Here is a 20,165-nt window from a genome sequence, read left to right as displayed (position 1 = left end):
ATGCCTACCAGCCCAAAGTCTTCCTTCTCAGACAGCACCAATGTGGTCCTTCTCGTCTCCCTGGTGCCTTCCCCTTATGGACATGATCCTCCCTCCAAGGTCTCACATGGTCCTGGCATCAGTCACATGCCTGCCTCAGATGCCCTAGTGATCTACATGTCAGTTATGTTCCTGACATGTCCAATTCCGAACTCGTCACCCTCCCTAAAATGGCTACTTCTAATTCATATGACCTGCCTAGTACAAGGAGAAACAAACACTAAGTGCTCAAACCTGATGCTGGTCATTATCTTGATCCTCTGTCTCAATCAGTAGCACCACTTTCAGCTTGGTCTTCCTGGCTGGAAACCTGAGCATCATTCTCAACTATCCCCCTAGTCACTGCTTAGTTCTGGTAAGCAATCAGCAATCAAATGCTGCCAATTCTATCCCCTAAATATTTCTTGGATCTGATGCCTATGCAACATCATTAATCACCACATAATTCAAGTCCTCAGCAACTGTCCTTTGGACCAAGGCAATGGTCCCTAACTCCAGGTTTATCACCCAAGTCCACCTTCTGTCCAACACCTATTACGATCTTTGTAAAATGCCAATCTGACTTCAACTCTCTGGGTTAAAGCTCTTAGATGGATCATCATACAACAACAAACTCAAATTCAAGAACCTGAGCCTGAGCTCTATAGGCAATAAATGTCAGATGACAAGAAAGCCCAAGACAAGACAAAGGAAACTATTGACAGGTTCTGCTGACAATATCCAGGAAAGGGATGATAAAATCAGGAGAACCATACAAAGAAGAGACAAATGGTTGCTGAGACAGGAAAAACAGGATTTGGATTGAATGAACAAGGTGACAAAGGAGAATGAACAGTCAATAATGACTAAAAATCTAAAAATGGTGACCAGGGATGGTGGCATGGGGATACTAGCAATTGGCAGAAGGGCAGGAGGAATGGGAAGGGCAAGGGATACAACGAGTTGTGCTTTGATGTGTTGAGATTAGGCTTCCAGGCAAAGCGATATTAGCCAAAAGGAACCCACAGACAATGGATGATCTGGGAACGGTACTTGGGATAAGATCACAGATGCTGAGATGTGACATAGAGAGGTCCCAAGAAGACAGAGCCCATCAAGCAGCACTCAACAACCCACCATGCTGCAGAGCTGAAAGGCACCTGGCAGAATCCTTTTCCCTAACCTGGAATGAATAGCATTCCTGCCATCTGACCGATGAGGTCAGCTGAGGCACAGAGGTCAAGTGATTAACTCAAAGTTACAACGCCCTGGAGGGCTGATGGGGAAATTACTCTGAAATTTCCTATCACCTAGTACCACGTTTCATATTGCAGCATGCTGCTTCCCTCAACTGACTCTCAAGACAGACATTCATTAAAAAAAAAAAAGAGAGAGAGAGAGATAGACATTCACGTGCCCTTCCTGAACCAATTCTTTTGTCACTGATCCTGAACCCCCAGCTTCGCTCTCTTTTTGGAAGACAAATGGTATAGGCCCCTTCTTTTCTTCCTCTTACCATCCGTCTGGTCCTGCCTCCCAAGAACCTTGCAACCTTGTTAATCTTGAACACTCCCACCAAACACTGGATATCTCCACCATCAGCCTGAGTCCCATATCTCACGGATCCCTCTGTGGGGGTCCCTACTGAACCTGGGGGTCCTCCAGCTCAGCAGAGATCCTGGCAGTGCATGAGGCTGTACTTCTGATTCCTACTCTCTCTAGCCATCTCCAGCCATTGTTTCCTGCACCCTGGAGTCTCAGTCTGTCATCATCAGCTCTCTCCCCGAGCATCCAGTCCCGCTGTGAGGATGAACAGGGGCATCTGCTTTGGCTCTAACGCTTTGGCCAGAATTGACCCTCTTATCTCTCATTTCACTGAAATAAGATTTCTTGAAGGATCTGAGGGAGTCTCAGCTCACCTGGTGCCAGGCCTTCAGGCACAGGGCTGCCATCACCTGAGCTCCCTCTCAATGAAGGGCGGGGGCTGAGGGAAGAAGAAGAGAACCAAGAGTGAGATTGACCCAGGCAGTGACTTTCCTTTAAACTTGCAAACCTGCATTAGCTGCTAATAACAACTGACATTCACTCTACCTTGCAATGTGCCAGCTTCAGAGCTCAGCACTTTCCATTCATTATAGTACTAGCAGATATGTAAAACTATTGTCCTCATTTTGCCAAAAAAAAATAAATAAATAAATGAGACTTAGAGGGTTTCAGTAATTATCTTAGGCCACAAGAGCTGTATTCATAACCACTAGGTAGTGCTATCTTTCCTAGGTAAAACAATACAGTGGGGCAAAAATACACACAAACAAAAGCAAAACAAATCAAACCTTAAAAAAAAAAAAAAAAAAAGCCAAGGGAGCACATGGGTGGCTCAGTTAAGCATCTGACTCTTGATTTCAGCTCAAATCATGATCTCATGGTTTTTTGAGTTTGAGTCCAGCTTTGAGTTCTGTATACTGACCGCAAGGAGCCTGCTTGGGATTCTCCCACTCATTCTCTCTCTCTGCCCATCCCCAGCTTGTGCTCTATCTCTCTAAATACACTTAAAAAAAAAAAAAAAAGCCAAGATTAAACTTAATAAAAAACATGACATTACAAGGCCACCTGGGTGGCTCAGGTCATGATCTCACAGCTCATGAGTTCAAGCCCCACATCAGGCTCTGTGCTGACAGCTAAGAGCCTGGAGCCTGCCTCGGATTCTGTCTCTCTCTCTGACCCTCCCCTGCTCATGCTCTGTCTCTGTCTCAAAAATAAATTAAACATTAAAAAAAATTTTTTTATTATAAGAAACATAACAAATTCATGTAGAGAAAATCAAAAATATTACTGAGAAACATAAATGAAAAGGCAAAACATGATCCTGGATGGAAACAATCAATATTAAACTTTTTGTAAACGCTGACCTTCCTACAAACTAAGATACAAATTTAGTTATAGCTTCCTTTCATTAAGAGCTTGTACATGCTCAGCACCATGCTTAAATGCTTCATACACATCTTCTCATTTAACCTCACAATATTCTTTTAAATGAGATTTAGGTTTTTGGGTCATTCCCCACCCACTGACCTCTCCAAACAAATGAGTAAACAGAAGCTAAAAGATTAAGGCACTTCAATAAGTTCACACAAAGAACAGATGGTCAAACTTGGATTTTATGCCAAGTTTGCCAAATTTCAAGAGCCATACTTGGTTGTTTTTTTGTTTTTGTTTTGTTTTTCTAATTTTAGAAAGAGAGAGAGTATGAGCGGGTCAAGGGGAGAGACAGAGAGAGAGAGAGAGAGAGAGAGAGAGAGAGACAGAGAGAATCTTAAGCAGATTCCACACCCAGCTTGGTGCCCAATCCCACAACCCTAGGACCATGACCTAGGCCAAAATCAAGCGTCACTCAACTGACTGAGCCACCCAGGCACCCCAGGTAATTCTTTTTCTTACCACACACATGTACTACTATTTAAATTTGCTTAGGTAGTTCAATTTTATTTATTTTATTTTTATTAAAAAATTTTTTTAACATTTGTTCAGTTTTGAGAGAGACAGAGTGTGAGCAGGGGAGGGGCAGAGAGAGAGGGAGACACAGAACCCCAAGCAGGCTCCAGACTCTGAGCTGTCAGCACAGAACCCGATACCGGGCTCAAACCCATGAACCATGAGATCACAACCTGAGCCAAAGTCAGAGGCTTAACCGACTGAGCCACCCAGGTGCCCCTAGGTAGTTAAATATTAAAACCAATTTTTTTCAATGTTTATTTATTTTTTAGAGAGAGACACACAGAGCAGGAGCAGGGAAGGGGCAGAGAGAGAGGAAGACACAGAATCCACACTAGGGTCTAGGCCCTGAGCTGTCAGCACAGAGCCTGATGCGGCTTGAACTCACAAACAGCGCAATCACAACCCTAGCCAAAGTTGGACACTCAACTGACTTAGCCACCCAAGCGCCCCTAAACCCAATTTTTAAAAGTTCCAACTTGAGGAATTTATCTGAGATGTGTCCAAAGATTTCTGCTCATAAGCATTCACCACAGTTATTTCTTATATGAAAAAGGTACAAAGTTAAATATCCAACAATTTGGTACAAATCAGAAACAACAAAGTAGTCATTAAAAATCACGCTGTGGTGGGGTGCCTGGGAGTCTCAGTTGGTTGAGTGTCCTACTCGATTTCCACTCAGGTCATGATCCTAGTGTCATAGGATCAAGCCCCATGTCTGGCTCCATGCTGGGCATGGAGCCTGCATAAGATTTTCTCTACTCTCTCTTGCTTGCCTCTTCCTTGCTTACACTCTAAAATTAAAAAAAACAAAAAAACAAAAACCCCACAAATCATGCTGTAGAATATTTCACAACATAGGAAAATATTCAAATGCAGGTGAAAAAATTTCATATTTCAACTTTCAAGTGTGTAAAAATCATACATATGTACTTATACCTACAAAACCATTCAACAGATAAAATTTTAAAACAGTATCTCTGAATGGTAGTCTTATTGATGATTTTTATTTTTTCTTTCTGCCACTTTATTTCCCTAATTTTTTAACTAGAAATAGAATTAGTTTTTTAATTAAAAGAAATGTCATAACACAAGTATTAAATGGCTGAATGGGTCCCAAATATGTCCTAGCATATGCTGTTCCCCCTGCCTCTAATAGCCTTTCCTGACTTGCCCCCTTTTTAACCTGTTAACAACTCCTTTTCACGGCTTCAGATCTCAATTGGAAAGTCATATCCTGGAAGATCCAAATTAAGTCAGATCTGCTGGACATGTATTCTTTTCTTATATCAAGTATCTTACACTGCAATTACAAATATATTTGCTTGCCCTCTCAGTCAATGTTTACTGAGGTATACTCTGTGCACGGGAATTTGGTGCACTAGGGATTCAAACACAGGAAAGAAACTTCTTGTTCTCGTGTGACTTGCACTAAAATAAATGTGAGGTTACAACTGTGTTAAGTGCTAAGGTATATGGTGGTCTGCAACCCCATGATGATGTCAACAGTGCTACTGAAAGCAGGCGTAATGCCCTAACCGAGGAAGACTTGAGAAGTGGAATTAACTAGCCCACAACAGCGGCGGCGGGGGCAGAGGGACATACTGAACGAAAGAACCACGTTTTACAAGGCCAAGGAGCCTGTAACAGGGGAAGGGGAGTGGGCTGCAAGGCCGAGGATGAAGAAGCTGCGAGACGCCAAGCCAAGAGGGCCCGTGAATATTCGGAACGTGCTTCTGCCCAAAATCAATGGGGTCATTATGAGCAGGCGCAGGGGTATTATCAGAATTTATTAACATCCACTTCCCCATTGGGCTGAAAGTTCCCTGCGGCTGTCTCACTGATTGCTGCATCCCCGGAACCTGAAATACACTGCACTTAATAAGCGCTCAGTGGGGTAACGGACTAGAACCGTAGCATGTGGGTCATCCGAGGGGGCTACATTTGCCACTGGCGGCCCACACCCTCAACCCCCCTTTCCTTATGCGGTCGCGGCGACGAGTGAAGGGAGTGCGGGGAAGGGTGGGACAGCTCGCAGACCGCCTCGTTCTCCTCGGGAGCCACGCCATCACCCGACTCCATTCCAGGTAGGCCTCCCCCAGCGCCTCGGGAATCTAGGAGCAGCCAGCCTGGGGCGCGGGACAGAAGGCTCTCATTCTGCACTCACCTCCCGCGGCCGGCGGCTGCCGGCGGACTGCTGGCATAGGGCAGGAGGCGCGCCAGAAGTGCGTCATCGCCCGGCGCGTCTCTCGCTCCGCGCTTCCTCCCCTCTAGGATTCTGGCGATTTTTCGGGTTTCCTCCGGTTCCCTCTGGGCCGACCCCTGGGAGGAGGCAGGCGTTTCTCTCGGAGGAGCTTGCGGTCGCACAGCCTTTCACCCTTCCCACCGGGTAGAGGAAACCAAAGGTCATCCTGGATGAGCGCTAGCATCTTGGGATTCTCTTATTTGGCGGTACACAAGCTGGTTCTGCTCATTGGATCAAGTTGGATTTCATTGTAGATCTATCGAGTTTTAACTGCAGTGTGAAAAATGGATTTAAGTTAGGCAGGAGAGCAGTTAGGAGGCTATTAAAAGGGCTTAGGCACAATAATGAAGAGCAGAGGCAGTATTATTCATAACTCTGCCGTTAACATTTATTACAAGCTATTCTGCAACGGGAATCAGCTGTAACTACAGACACACACAAGCACGGTTATATGAATACATTTACTTAGACTTCTAGATGTACCTCTTTAGATATTAATCATTACATATTCTTAATTTCTTATTACGCATCATCAGCGCCCAAACTGCTCCAAAATCGACAATGTTTATTCTGTCTTAGTGCCCTTGGCTTGACAAAGAACAAAATGTTAGATTTGCCTTCTTCACCCCCAAATCTATTATACCACTGAGGGAACTGAATCCTAGGAAGATGAAATATCAGAGATCTCACAGTGATGTAGGAGGCTTCTTGGCTATCTTTGCATTATGACCCTGACATTTATCTCTCATTGTCACTCGGGCATCTGCAAACGCTTCCAGTCCTACATCTCCATAGACAGATAAATAGCAGGTCCTGATGAGGTCCGACTATAGGCTCTGTGATTCAGTTCAAATTCAAATATGTAGTAACAATACAAAGGGAACTTTGACTCTAGGCAGACTTCTGCCTAGTCTATTGCTCTGATAAAACCAGGCTTCTAGCTGGTAACTACTCATGTTCTTGGAGCCTCAGGAGATGCACTTGATGAAACTTTTAGTGAAACAATACAGACACACACTATAGCACAGTTTGACAAAGAGATGGAAAATACAAATGAAGTGAAGAAACATGAAGAACAAAATCAGAATATCCATTATACAGCTAATAAAGATCCAAAGGAAGAGAATAGTAAGTAGGAGAACAAGTGATGCAGATATAGGGAAGTGGGTACTCGTTTGTTCTTGAGAATGTGAATATACTGATGTTTGGAGAGCAACTGGGCAATATCACATAAAACTGACAATGCATATGCACTAGGACCCTGTAGGTTATATTCCTATAACCTTAAAAACTTGCACACAAGCACATGGAGGCATATGTAAAAAAAAAAAATTATAAGCCCCCAAACTTTCATTCAGTTTTGGTCAAAACTTTGTTGATACCATAAATCACAAGTAACAAGGGTATTTAATGAGAAATCTTAAAGGAATGAACATTCTTATACATGCTTTTGAGAAATCAATGCCTATGTTTTTCTGAAGAAGCACTTAAAAATATTACATACCATTTACCTAAAGGCATTAAAAAGAGAAGCGTTAAAAAGAGAAGCGTTAGCCAGATGGGATGCCAGTGTAGTCTGAGTTCAATCAATGCATACTATATGTGGTAGATACTGTGGAGTGGCTCACTTAACATCTTTTCCAGCCTTCTTCTGATGTGCCTTTCTGTACTACAAGATGGAAAGCTAAACACCAAATCTCCCATATTCTTGTGGCTGGGTTTCTGGGTAGGTTCCACTGATAGATGTATTCATGCAGGATTAACTTTCGTGATTCAAGTGGTGCAGTTCACCACAGAGGCAGCATGGTTCAGAAGCCCCCAACTGTTATCTAGAAGGCAGTTTCAAATCTATTGCAGGAATCATAGCACCTTTGACCTTTGATGGTATAGACCTGCAGTGTTGCTGTGGGAGTCATTCCCAGAAATTTACCTAAAATTTATTTCTTCAACCTCCCCAATTATTTTATAAGCTTCTAAAACCATGTAATAAATCTGGTTTACTTAAACTCTGACAAACACACACTGTGTCTTATTATAATGAATTTGGGTTTCTGTCTAATGCCTCCATTAATAAAGAGAAAGCTCTACTACTGACTACATAAATTTTATATTTGCCTCCCTACTTTAGATGACAAGATTATGATACGATTACTGCAAACTTTTTTTAAAAACATATTTGTTGAGGGAAATTGTTTTAGCATGCTCTACTTGCTAAACAAAAAAGCACTTGTTGGGGCCCCTGGGTGGCTCAGTTGGTTAAGGGTCCGACTTCAGCTCAGGTCATGATCTTGTGGTCTGTGAATTCAAGCGCTGTGTTGGGCTTTGCGCTGACAGCTAGCTCAGAGCTTGGAGCCTGGAGCCTGCTTCAGATTCTTTGTCTCCTGCTCATGCCCTTTCTCGCTCTCAAAAATGAATAAATGTTAAAAATTAAAAAAAAAAAAAGTACTTGTTAGTATATGCTTGTTGTAGGAAATTGAATTTATTCATTTAATATGTAATGAGCACACTACATCTACTAATTTTTTTAATTGATTTATTATTATTATTTTAATTTACATCCAAGTTTGTTAGCATATGGTGCAACAGTGATTTCAGGTGTAGATTCCTTAATGCCCCTTACCTATTTAGCCTATTCCCCCCTCCCAGAACCCCTCCAGTAACCCTCTGTTTGTTCGCCATATTTAAGAGTCTCTTATGTTTTGTCCTCCTCCCTGTTTTTATATCATTTTTGCTTCACTTCCCTTATGTTCATCTCTTTTGTCTCTTAAAGTCCTCATATGAGTGAAGTCATAGGATATTTGTCTTTCTCTGACTAATTTTGCTTAGCATAATACCCTCCGGTTCCATCCACGTAGTTGCAAATGGCAAGATTTCATTCTTTTTGATTGTCAAGTAATACTCCAGTGTGTGTGTGTGTGTGTGTGTGTGTGTACCACATCTTCTTTATCCATTCATCCATTGATGGACATTTGGGCTCTTTCCATACTTTGGCTATTGCGGATTGTGCTGCTATAAACATTGGGTTGCATGTGTCCCTTCGAAATAGCATACCTGTATTCCTTGGATAAATACCTAGTAGTGCAATTGCTGGGTCATAGGGTAGTTCTATTTTTAATTTTTTGAGGAACCTCCATACTGTTTTCCAGAGTGGCAGCACCAGTTTGCATTCCCACCAGCAGGGCAAAAGAGATCCTCTCTCCACATCCTCGCCAACATCTGTTGTTGCCTGAGTTGTTAATGTTAGCCATTCTGACAGGTGTGAGGTGGTATCTCATTGTGATTTTGATTTGTATTTCCCTGAAGATGAGTGATGTTGAGCATATTTTCATGTGTTGATTGGCTATCTGGATGTCTTCTTTACAGAAGTGTCTATTCATGTCTTTTGCCCATTTCTTCACTGGATTATTTGTTCTTTGGGTGTTGAGTCTGATAAGTTCTTTATAGATTTTGGATAATAACCCTTTATCTGATATGTCATTTGCAAATATCTTCTCCCATTCTGTCAGTTACCTTTTAATTTTGCTGATTGTTTCTTCGCTGTGCAGAAGTTTTTATTCTGATGAGGTCCCAATAGTTCATTTTTGCTTTTGTTTCCCTTGTCTCAAGAGACGTGTTGAGTAAGAAGTTGCTGCGGTCAAGATCAAAGAGGTTTTTGCCTGCTTTGTCCTTGAGGATTTTGATGGCTTCCTATCTTACATTAAGGTCTTTCATCCATTTTGAGTTTATTTTTTGTGTATGGTGTAAGAAAGGGGTCCAGGTTCACTTTTCTGCATGCCACTGTCCAGTTTTCCCAGCACCACTTGCTGAAAAGACTGTCTTTATTCCATTGGATATTCTTTCCTGCTTTGTCAAAGCTTAGTTGGGCATATGTTTGTGAGTCCATTTCTGGGTTCTCTATTCTGTTCTATTGATCTAAGTGTCTGTTTTTGTGCCATACATCTACTGATTTCTTACTGAGTTATTACCTTCATTGTCTAACTCCCCTATTATAGAAGTAGAATGAACTTAACAATTATTTTCTTTTAATTTTTTTAACGTTTATTTATTTTTGAGAGAGAGAGAGAAAGAGAGCAGGAGCGGGAAAGGGGCAGAGAGAGAGGGAGACACAGAATCTGAAGCAATGCTCCAGGCTTTGAGCTATCAGCACAAATCCTGACACGGGACTCAAACCCATGAACTGTGAGATGATGGCCTGAGCTGAAGTCTGACACTTAACTGACTGAGCTACCCAGGCACCCCTGAACTTACCAACTATTAAACATGAAGACCCCTTTGCTTTGGCTTTCTCCCTATAGACCTTTTTGAGTTGGTTTAACACATACAAGGATATTCACTATGGCACTTCTGGAAATTGTAAGAGTAGGTAAGTAGGCTGTAGAGAATTATATTCATTAGTTAAAATGATCTAGAGCTAGAAGCTTCAACATGATAATCTCATAAAAATCATGCTGAGTTTAAAAAAACGTGACAAAAGGACACAGTGCAAAATGTTTTCATGTTTAAAAAAATACATAAATTATAAATATATATAATATTTATGGATAATTTGATACACACTAACCCCAACATAGGTGTTTACACTGGGAGGAGGGGTAAGGGAAGGAGAAAGAAGGACAGGGGAAAGAAGAAGGGCAGGGGAAACAAGGCTTTAGTTGTGAAAGAAATATTTTTGAAATGTTGGTAAATGCCAATATTTGCTTAACCTAGATTGTGGGTACATGAAAATTGAAATATCAATTATTTCACATTGAAAACAAAAGATTTAAAAGTATAAATAATGTCTTTTTACATCTGTAACACTTTAATTCTTAGAAACATGTGAATAAGTCATGACAAAATGTTTACATATGATAAAGCTAATGTCTTTTTTTAGACTTTCATCCTGGAATGGACTGTCAGATGCTATATTCATTCTGCTTTAATGCTAAAGCTTTCAGATGTATTGTTAGAACTTGTTTCCAAGGGTACACCCTGGGCTGTCTAAATTGGATGTAACTCTTGTTTTCCAGTCAGTGGATTTCTCACCTCTGTAATGCATAATACCATTACAACTATAGCTGAAACCTTTCACGTGCTTCATACATATAGAGGTTCTTCCTATCATCATGCTCATTTAATTTTTCTTTAACAATATGGAATGTTTTCCTGTAGCACTTATATTGGTAGAGTTTTTCTCCAGTGTAGATACTCTGATGCATATCAAACTGGGAGGTACTTGCAGAACTACATTTAAAGCCTTTCTCATACAACAAGCAGTTTCTAAGTTCTTCCCATGGCAGATTCCTGAATGCCCAATTAATTTTGCATTAACAATGTGGAGGGCTCTTCTCAAGTACAGGTATTCTGATATTAACTCACTTGGAAGATACACCTGAAGGCTTTCCTGCAACCACTTCACTCATAAGGTGTCTTCCCAGTGTGGATTTCCTGATGCTGGCAAAGTGTGAAGTTACACATTTAAGAGCTTTCTCACACTTAATGGTTTCTCCCCACTGTGGATTTTTTCATGCTGAATTAATTTTGCATTGAGGCTGAAGCCTTTTCCATGTTCCTTACATTGAAATGGCTTCTCTCCAGTATGAATAAGCTGATGATTTCTGCATTGGCAGCTACATTTGAAGTCTTTCCCACACTCATTATAGTCTCTTCCCCATGCAGATTTGTTTGATGTCGAAGATAGAATTACAACTGAAACCATCCCCATATTCCACACACAAATAAAGTTTGTCCCCATTATGGTTTCTTTGATGCCTGATTGGATTTGCATTGACATTGAAAGCTTTCCCAACATTCATTACATTTATAGGGCTTCTCTCCATTTAGATTCTTTATGTCTAATATAGCAAGAACTATATATGAAATTCTTTCCACATTCTACATATTTGAAGGGTTTTTCCACAGTGTGGCTTAGTGCCAAGTTAGTTTTGCACTCATATCAAAGGTTTTTGCCACCTTCCTTACATTGATATAGCTTCAAAACTCTAGTGTGGATTTATATGGTGCCAAGGTGGGAGTTACATCCAAAGGTTTTCTCACACTCTATACATTTGAAGGGTCTCACTTGCTCGTACATTCTTTGGTGCTGAATCAGTTTTGAATTAAAGCTGATGCCTTTTCCACGTATCTTACATTCACAGAACCTCTCCCTAGTGGGAATGCTCTGAAAATGATAAAATGTTTGTATATTGATTAAAATAACCTCTCCAGTGGAGACTCTCATCCTCTCCATGCCTACTGGAAAAAACTTTTATTCCCCACCATGGATATTTCCTATTGTCTCTTTGATTCATAGTCTTCTAAAAAGGTAGTTCCCTGGAAAATGTCTCTCTGGAGTTTACTAGAGAACATCATCTCTTCCTTTGCTATATTTTTTGTTGTTATGAATTCATTTGCAGTCTTGGTTCTATATTAAGAAAAAGAAAACAATATTGCACTTAAGAAATAAGTGAGAGGGAGGGGAGGGTGGGTGATGGGTATTGAGGAGGGCACCTTTTGGGATGAGCACTGGGTGTTGTATGGAAACCAATTTGACAATAAATTTGATATTAAAAAAATTAAAAAATAAAAAATGAAATTAAAAAAAAAAGAATTGCTTCCGAAAAATCAACAGGATCAAAAAATCATAAGACTATTAAATATCATTGTCCAATCACCTCAACCAACCAACGACAAGCTGAGGCTGTTATAAAGGAAATATATAGTATCTTGAAAAAATAAAATGTCCAAAGCAGAATAAACCAGGCCTTGTTGCCAGTTACATGTTCTTTCCATCATCTACAATGTACTTTCCCTCACCCTACATTTTGACCCAGCAATTCTAAGTATGTCATAGAAAAATAATTTCACATGTGCATGAGGAAACATGTCCAACAATGTTCACTGTATCAGTTTTTCAAAACCAAAAATTCCAAACAACTTAAAATGTCCACTATTAAGACAATGGCTAAGTCAATAGCTTTATCCCGCAAAAATGAAATACTAAACATTAGTGGAAATGAATGAATTAAACAATGTGTTTAAATCTCAATTACACAATGTTGAATTTTAAAAGAAAGTTTGAATTTATGCGAATTCAAAATATGCAAAATAATGTTATGATGTTTATGGAAATAACCATATATAACAACTTTAAAAGCATCTATGGGCACAATTAACACCATATTCAGATGGTAAACTGCTTCTGGAGCCACAGAGAGAGAAATGCAATTTAATACAGGGGACTTCAATTACATCTGTAACACTTTAATTCTTAGAAACATGTGAACAAGTCATGACAAAATTTTTACATATGATAAAGCTAAGGGGAGGTACATAGATGTTTCTGATACTCTATAATTTTCTACACTTAAAATATTTCTAAGAATGTTTTAAATCTTAATCGTACCACTAGTAGAATAAAAATAGGAGAAATATCTTCCAGAATAGCAAAAGATGATAAAAGAGCAAAGAAAGAGTCCAATAGCAGAAGGGACAAAATAGGACAGAAATAATCATCAAAAATTAAAATTAAGATGAGATATCAGACCAAATTTTATCACAATAAATGTAAATAGGTTAAAATACTCTTAAAAGCATCAATACATTAAATGGATGAGAAATACTCTGCCTAGATCACTGGGTTACTTTCCATAAGTACAAGGGTAAATAAGCCTGTGAATAGGGTGATTGCCTTTACCTAGACAGCCTTCACAAATGGGAGATCTTGTTTTTCTAATATCTGGAAAGCCCTTCCTCTTTTCACTGAGGACGAGACCCTATGTACTCATGAAGTATACTATCCTAAATAGAAATTACTGATTATTAATTAGTAATTACTAATTACTAACACAACAACTTAAACATAAGTGAGCTATCTTCTCACTATCCTCTTACAGTTCATATACAATACATTCTGTCCTGATATTTCTTGCCAAAGTCCAGTAATCATTAAAGACTGGGAACGATAACTTCTGTGTACCAGTTTCTTGTACCAAACTGGTGGATTTGGATGCTCCAAAACAAATGGACACTTACAACAGCCTTAGTTAAAAGCTGCAGCCTTTGGTGAGAGAACCCAGGAGGCTGCTCTCCCCATTTAAAACTTTTTAAATGTTTATTTATTTATTTTGAGAAAGAGAGAGAGAGAGAGAGAGAGAGCAAGCAGGAGAGAGGCAGACACAGAATCTGAAGCAGGCTCCAGGCTGCTAGTGTCAGCACAGAGCCCAACTCAGGGTTTGAACTCACGAACCGCAAGATCATGACCTGAGCCAAAGTTGGAGCCCTACCAACTGAGCCACCCCGGAACCAGCACTCTATATATGTTCTCCATAAGTTACAGGCTCAGCTGGCTTTGCCAGCCTCTCCAGATGTTCACAGCCTCTTTGTTTTCCAAAGTTCTCTTGATAGAAAGAAACAGGTGCTTACTAGATAGGATGAGTGGAACTACTCATCTGGCTTGGGATATATCCATTCTTACTGAATCAGTATTAAATAACAGTTTATAAAAACCCACTCCAGAAGTCCCAGGAATTTCCACCAGGGAACACTTCCCAAAGGAAACTCTATCAGGGCACTGGTTCTCAACCTTGGCTGCACATTGGAATCACCTGGGAAGATTTTTAAAACATAGATGTCTGGGTCCCACCTCCTATGGCAGTGATTCTCAACTGGGTGATTTGCAAATGTCTTTTTGTTGTAGGCTTCTAGTGCATAGAGCCCAGGGACAGTGCTAAACATCCCACAATGCACAGGAAAGCCTCTCAAAGCAAAATATTACATAGTTCCGAATGTCAGTAGGGCCAACGTTGAGAAGGCTTGTTAAAGATTCAACTGTTTACGTAACAGGTTCGGCCCGGGCATGGGAATTTTAAAACCTTCCCAGGTAATTTTAATAAGCAGCAAAGTTTGAGGGGGAAAATCTCAACAGGGAGACCTGTTGCTAGAGAATATTTGAATATGTGGCTAAATTCCTTTCAACCCTTTATCACTGAGTATTAACTGGCAAGTTTCCATACCTTCCCATTTGATCATGAGTTGGGGGTTGAAGGTGGTTGGAAGGAGGAAGAGTTAGTTGCTTTTGTGAGGAACTGCAGGTTTCCCACAACTTGCCAGAATGTACATCTCCACAAATGTAATTTTGCTGATTATTGGCCTCACTTAGGAGTTGGCTTCCCTAGTGTGGTTCAGGAGGATCATTAACTAAGACAAACAATCACATCCCAGGAACAGCCCAGAAGGAGTTACACATGGGAGTAACAACTCCTTTGCTCCAGCTGCTGCCCTGGAGGATGACAGGGGCTTCTTTGGGGGAACCACCAGGAAGTGCCACCACAGCTGTGCAAATCCACAGGGCTCTGTTCACAAAGAACACAATGTGACTGGTGCTCCCTGGCTCCAGCGTCCCCAAAGGAAATTTTTAGATTCACCAGATTGCCTAGACCTTTAAATCAGATCCCTTTGTTTTTTAATGTTTGTTTATTTTTGACAGAGAGAGAGAGAGCACGTGCATACATTGGGGAGGGGCAGAGAGAGAGGGAGACAGAGGATCTGAGAGGGCTCTGCACTGAGAGCAGAGAGCCTGATGCTGGGCTTGAACTCACGAACCATGAGGTCATGACCCAAGTGGAAGTTGGATGCTTAACCGATTGAGCTACCCAAGTGTCCCTGAATCAGACCCTTTTAAGTCTTTTTGCCAAATGAAAACATCCAGGTAGCTCTCTAGGTATTAATTCTGATATTTACTTATGTTATCTCAGGTAATGCTAAGGAGAATGTGTGTGTGTGTGTGTGTGTGTGTGTGTGTGTGTGTAGTATGTGTATATGTATATGTATACATTATAATATGAAAATGTTTTTAATGAAACCAGTTTCACATTATACATACGAACCTGCAACTTGCTTTTTTCATTTCACTTTCTATACTGTCCATGTCACAGGTCCAGACATGTAGGTACATTATTCCATTTAACACTGTAGAGTATTACACTGCGTGGGACTGATAACCATAAAGAACCGTTGCTTCTGAAATACAGGCAGAAAGAACACAGACATTTCCTGGACCCTATAACATGACATTAAAAGTACAAAAAGGATGAGAATCTACAAGGACATGAGAATGAAACGGGATGAAAACAGAGGAGAGCTGTTGACACTGTTGAGGGAGATGGAAAGGGATAGAAAAGTGATAACCAGAGACAAAGGGAAGCCTTGCATGGGAGCCAGGTGGGGAGGGGTGGCTAAGACACATGGTTAATAGTACAGGACAAGCTGATTCACCCAGTGGAAAGGCTCAGGAATCAGCCATCAGGTGTCAGGTATTTTGCAAGGCAGAGATGAGCCATAGAACAGATGTACAAGGAGAAATTGGACCTGCAGGTCTTACCCACACGTACACAGCCCAGAGACTTCTCCCAAACCCTGCAACAATACACTTACTCTCTGGGGGGAAAAATAGCAAAGGGTCAGATTTAAGCAGTGGATTTAAAACAAGGAAATGAATGAAAGTGTATACACTGAACAGAGAAAAATCACAATGCTCCACCACTGCCCCCTGCCCATTCTCCCACCTGGCTCTCAAACACTCAACCAGGGTTATAGCCTTTGCATGGGAGCCTGGAAGAGCCTTCTTTACAGGCAATGGGCAGTGAACAATCCCAAATTAACAGACATCTTGGGTAAGGGTCTATCAACAAAAAATTTGGAAGTCTCTTGAGCTTTTCCTCCTATAGAAGATTGGATGTGATTCTAAGGCCTCAAACATGTCCATGCCTATGGGTAGCTTCAATGTAACTGAAATAAAAAGGAAGTGGAAGGAATACTCTAGAAATAATGATTAAGGATACAGGTGATATTTTATGTTCACACTGGGACCCCTAAGGAACACAGTAATGGAGGGAATGGGGAGCTGTTGGAGGATGTCAGTCTGAGATGGACCAGAATGAAGTGAGAATCAAGAGCAGCAACCAGGATGTCTCCTTCCTAATTCCCATCAAGGAGGCAAGGGGGCTCAATGTGTCAGGGAACAGAGTATCACCAGTGCACAATCCAACCCCGTAAACATCCTGTGTGTAACTACTATGTTCCAGGTTCTGAGTTAGGGAACATATGTGGATATAGAACTAAGATGCTATTCTTGCCCTCAGTGAAGTAGCAACCTATCCAGGGGAGACTGCCAATCATAAAGCTCCCTGACGTCCTAGAGCAGACACATGGGCCCCAAGACTTTCCTGTTACCTTCACAGCCCCCTGCCTAGGCACAACTTAATGCAGACGCACCCTCATTTCCTCACTCTCCTCCAGCCTGACACAGAACTGTCTTTCTGAGAGCACTCTCCCTCAGTTTGCACAGCTAAAGGTCCCTTCTGACTTCATGTCAAACCAACAAATAAGCATGGAAAAAAGCTCACTATGTGCAAGGGGCTAGCTAACTTTGGCATTCAAATTTAAAGTCTTCAGAATATAGGAGGGCTAATTTAGCAGGTAGCAGAGAAAGAAGATTCAGTATTATAAGTTGTAGTTTCAGTCTGCACAGACTCTCAAAGCCACCCCACTGAAGAGGAAGTTTTTTTAATTTTTAGTCCTGTACCTCCGGATGGGAGAAGTGTCCCTCAGACAAACTGTTGCAAAGCCTTGAGGCCATAGCACAATGCTTGGAGAACAGAGGGGCATTAGACAAGATCTTCAGAAATATGGTGGCTTCGTTCTACAGCTGTGGAACACAGCATTTTTGCTTGCACACCCCTTAAAATGAAAAAATAGGAAAAACTAGGTAGTCATGGCCAACAAGCACATGAAAAGATGTTCAACATCATGAGTTATTAGGGAAATGCAAATCAAAACCACAAAAAGACACCACTTTATAGCCATTAGGTTAGTCATAACTTTTTTATAATGAAAAAAATAACAAGAGATATTGAAGTGAGAGACTAAGAGAAAAATTACCAGGTGTACTCACAACTGCAAAGAAAAGATCTCCCCCCCCCCCCACCCCTGCCGTTCCCAAAACCAGCCAGGGCGGGCCCCGGTTGTAGTCTGACATAAAGGCGGGAACCAATCAAGTTCTGCTGAATGGTTTAAGATAAAGGCGGGAACCAATCGAGTTCTGCTGAGCGTTCAAATTTAAATGTTAACCAACAACAGCTCTGTAACCTCTAAAAAAGGTCCCTAACTTGTTTGTGCGGGTCTATAAAAGAAGCTGTAAGATCCTTACTCGGGGCCTCTTAGCGTCACCAGCAACGAGTGCGCGGAGGACCGGGTTCGAACCTGCAATAAACGACCCTTGCCGCTTGGCTTTGATTCTGGACTCTGGTGGTTTGTTTTCGGGGGGTCTCTCGAATCGGGGCATATCAGAAGAAGCAGAGAAATTGGAACCTTGTACATGGCTGCTGGAAACATAAAATGGTGCAGTGTGGGAAAGTTTGGCAGTTCCTCAGAAAGTTAAAGACAATTATCAGCAATTTTGCTCCTAGGTACAGACTCGAAATAACTGGAAACAAGTATTCAAACAAATGCTGTACACTCATGTCACAGCAACATTATTCATAATAGCCAAGAGGCAGAAACAAGGCAAATGTCCAGCAGGTGATGAATGCATAAGCACAATGTGGTATACACAATGAAATATCATTCAACCATGAAAGGGAATGAAGTACTGATACACCTCAAAAACATTATGTTTAGTAAAAGAAGCCGGACACCAAAGATCACATATTGTATGATTCCATTTATTTGCAACGTCCTGAACAGGTAAATCCACAGAGACAGGAAACAAATTTATGGTTGCCAGGAAACGGGCAGGGAGTGGGGGAATGGGAGTTCTTGCTTAATGGGTACAGAGTTTCCTTTTGAGATGATGAAAATATCCTTAGAAATAGAGGTGAGGGTTGCACAATATTATACATACACTAAATGCCACTGAATTGTAGGCTTTAATATGGTTAATGGTTAATTTTGTTATGTGAATTTTACTCAGTAAAAAAATCCATGAAAGAAAAAAAAAACCCTAAATAATCTCCCTACATGGTTTTAGTTAATATTTAACATTTTGCATGTAAGAATAAAGAATTGCAAAGGATGTAATTTCAGGTATATCATATGGTAATGGTGCACTTCTGGCTGTGCAGACGGCAGCTCTCGGGTATATCATAACAACATTTGAAAATAAAACTGTTACGTCGTTCTTTTAAGTGCATCCATATAGGGGCACCTGGGTGGCTCAGTCTGTTAAACCTTGTCTCGGGTCATGATCTCAAGGTCAGTGAATTGGAGCCACCCCCACCCCACCCCCATCAGGCTCTCTGCTGACACCTCAGAGCCTGGAGCCCCCGCTTCCGATTCTGTGTCTCCCTCTGTCTCTGCCCCTCCCCTGCTCATACTCTGTCTCTCTCTCAAAAATAAACAAACATTAGATATGTCCATGTAATCTTAATGCTCTAATCTGATACCCCGTTGCCCATTTTCTTTTTTAATGTTTTATTTCTTTCTTGAGAGAGAGAGCAAGTTGGGGAGAGGCAAAGAGAGAGGGGAACAGAGGATGGAAGCAGGCTCTGTACTGACAGCAGAGAGCCTGATGCAGGGCTGGAGCTCACAAACCTTGAGATCATGACCTCAACCAGGAGATCATGTCCTGAGCCGAAGTTGGACGCTTAACCGACTGAGACACCTAGGCGCCCCCTCCCCCATCACCTATTTTTAAAAGTACATGAACAAACAACCTCTTCTTTATCAGTTATTTTATATCATTCCTTTTTATCCTTGCAATTATATTTTCATTACATTTCCTCTCAGATATTTATCTTTGTGTAATTTTTAAAGTTTTTGGGTTTTTTTTTTTTTGTTTTGTTTCCAGGAGTGCCTAGCTGGTTCAGTTGGAAGATCATGCAACTCTTCCAAGTTGTAAGTTCAAGTCCCACATTGGGTATAGAGCCAGCCAGATGTCCGAACCCGGATACTCCCCTTGCATGCTTTTGGCTTCTGTAATCTTGCTTGTCTCTTGATCAGCCAACTGCCCACGTAGCACAACCGATAAATGCCCCCTCTTTTTTCCCTTGAGCCCCTGCAATCCCACCCTGGGCAGGCGATAGAAAGTTTCCAAGTACCCGGAAGCTGGCCAGGCATAAAAGTAGGCTAGTGCCAGGGCTGGGGTCTCAGCCTTTGGAGAGGACTCCACTGAGCTGGCACTGGTGTGAAATAAACGTCATTTCTGATTCTCCGACCGCGTGTTGCTTCTCTCTTCCTGTGTGCCGAGTATTTGCTGTAACACATTTGGTGCATTGGCTAGGAAGCCAGCAGCCCCGCTGGCTCCTTGAGCGACCGTTGTCGGAGGCCAGCAGAGAGGCCACTCATCGCAGGCCGCTGCAATGGAAAGGAAGGCGCCCCTCCAGTGATTTCACTGGGTCATGACCCTCACCAGCAGATAATAGTTGGCCACCAT

The 20,165-nt window shown here is 41.4% G+C and overlaps 1 protein-coding gene across 1 annotated transcript in view; it reads right to left on the bottom strand.

The window, feature by feature from the left end:
• The window catches only part of LOC102972125 (zinc finger protein 19-like), a 26,134-nt gene extending 5,969 nt beyond the window's left edge, over positions 1-20,165 (bottom strand). The window contains exons 1-3 of the mRNA XM_042968084.1: positions 20,142-20,165; positions 5,678-5,880; positions 1,938-2,002 (exon numbers count right to left, since the gene is read on the bottom strand). Of these exons, the coding sequence (XP_042824018.1) occupies positions 1,938-2,002; positions 5,678-5,880; positions 20,142-20,165 (292 nt within the window). The remainder of the gene's footprint in view (positions 1-1,937; positions 2,003-5,677; positions 5,881-20,141) is intronic.

This window comes from Panthera tigris, chromosome E2, assembly GCF_018350195.1.
Source record: "Panthera tigris isolate Pti1 chromosome E2, P.tigris_Pti1_mat1.1, whole genome shotgun sequence".
Taxonomy (NCBI): Eukaryota; Metazoa; Chordata; class Mammalia; order Carnivora; family Felidae; genus Panthera; species Panthera tigris.
The sequence above is the reverse complement of the archived record's forward strand: the minus strand, read 5'-3'. Positions and strand labels throughout refer to the sequence as shown.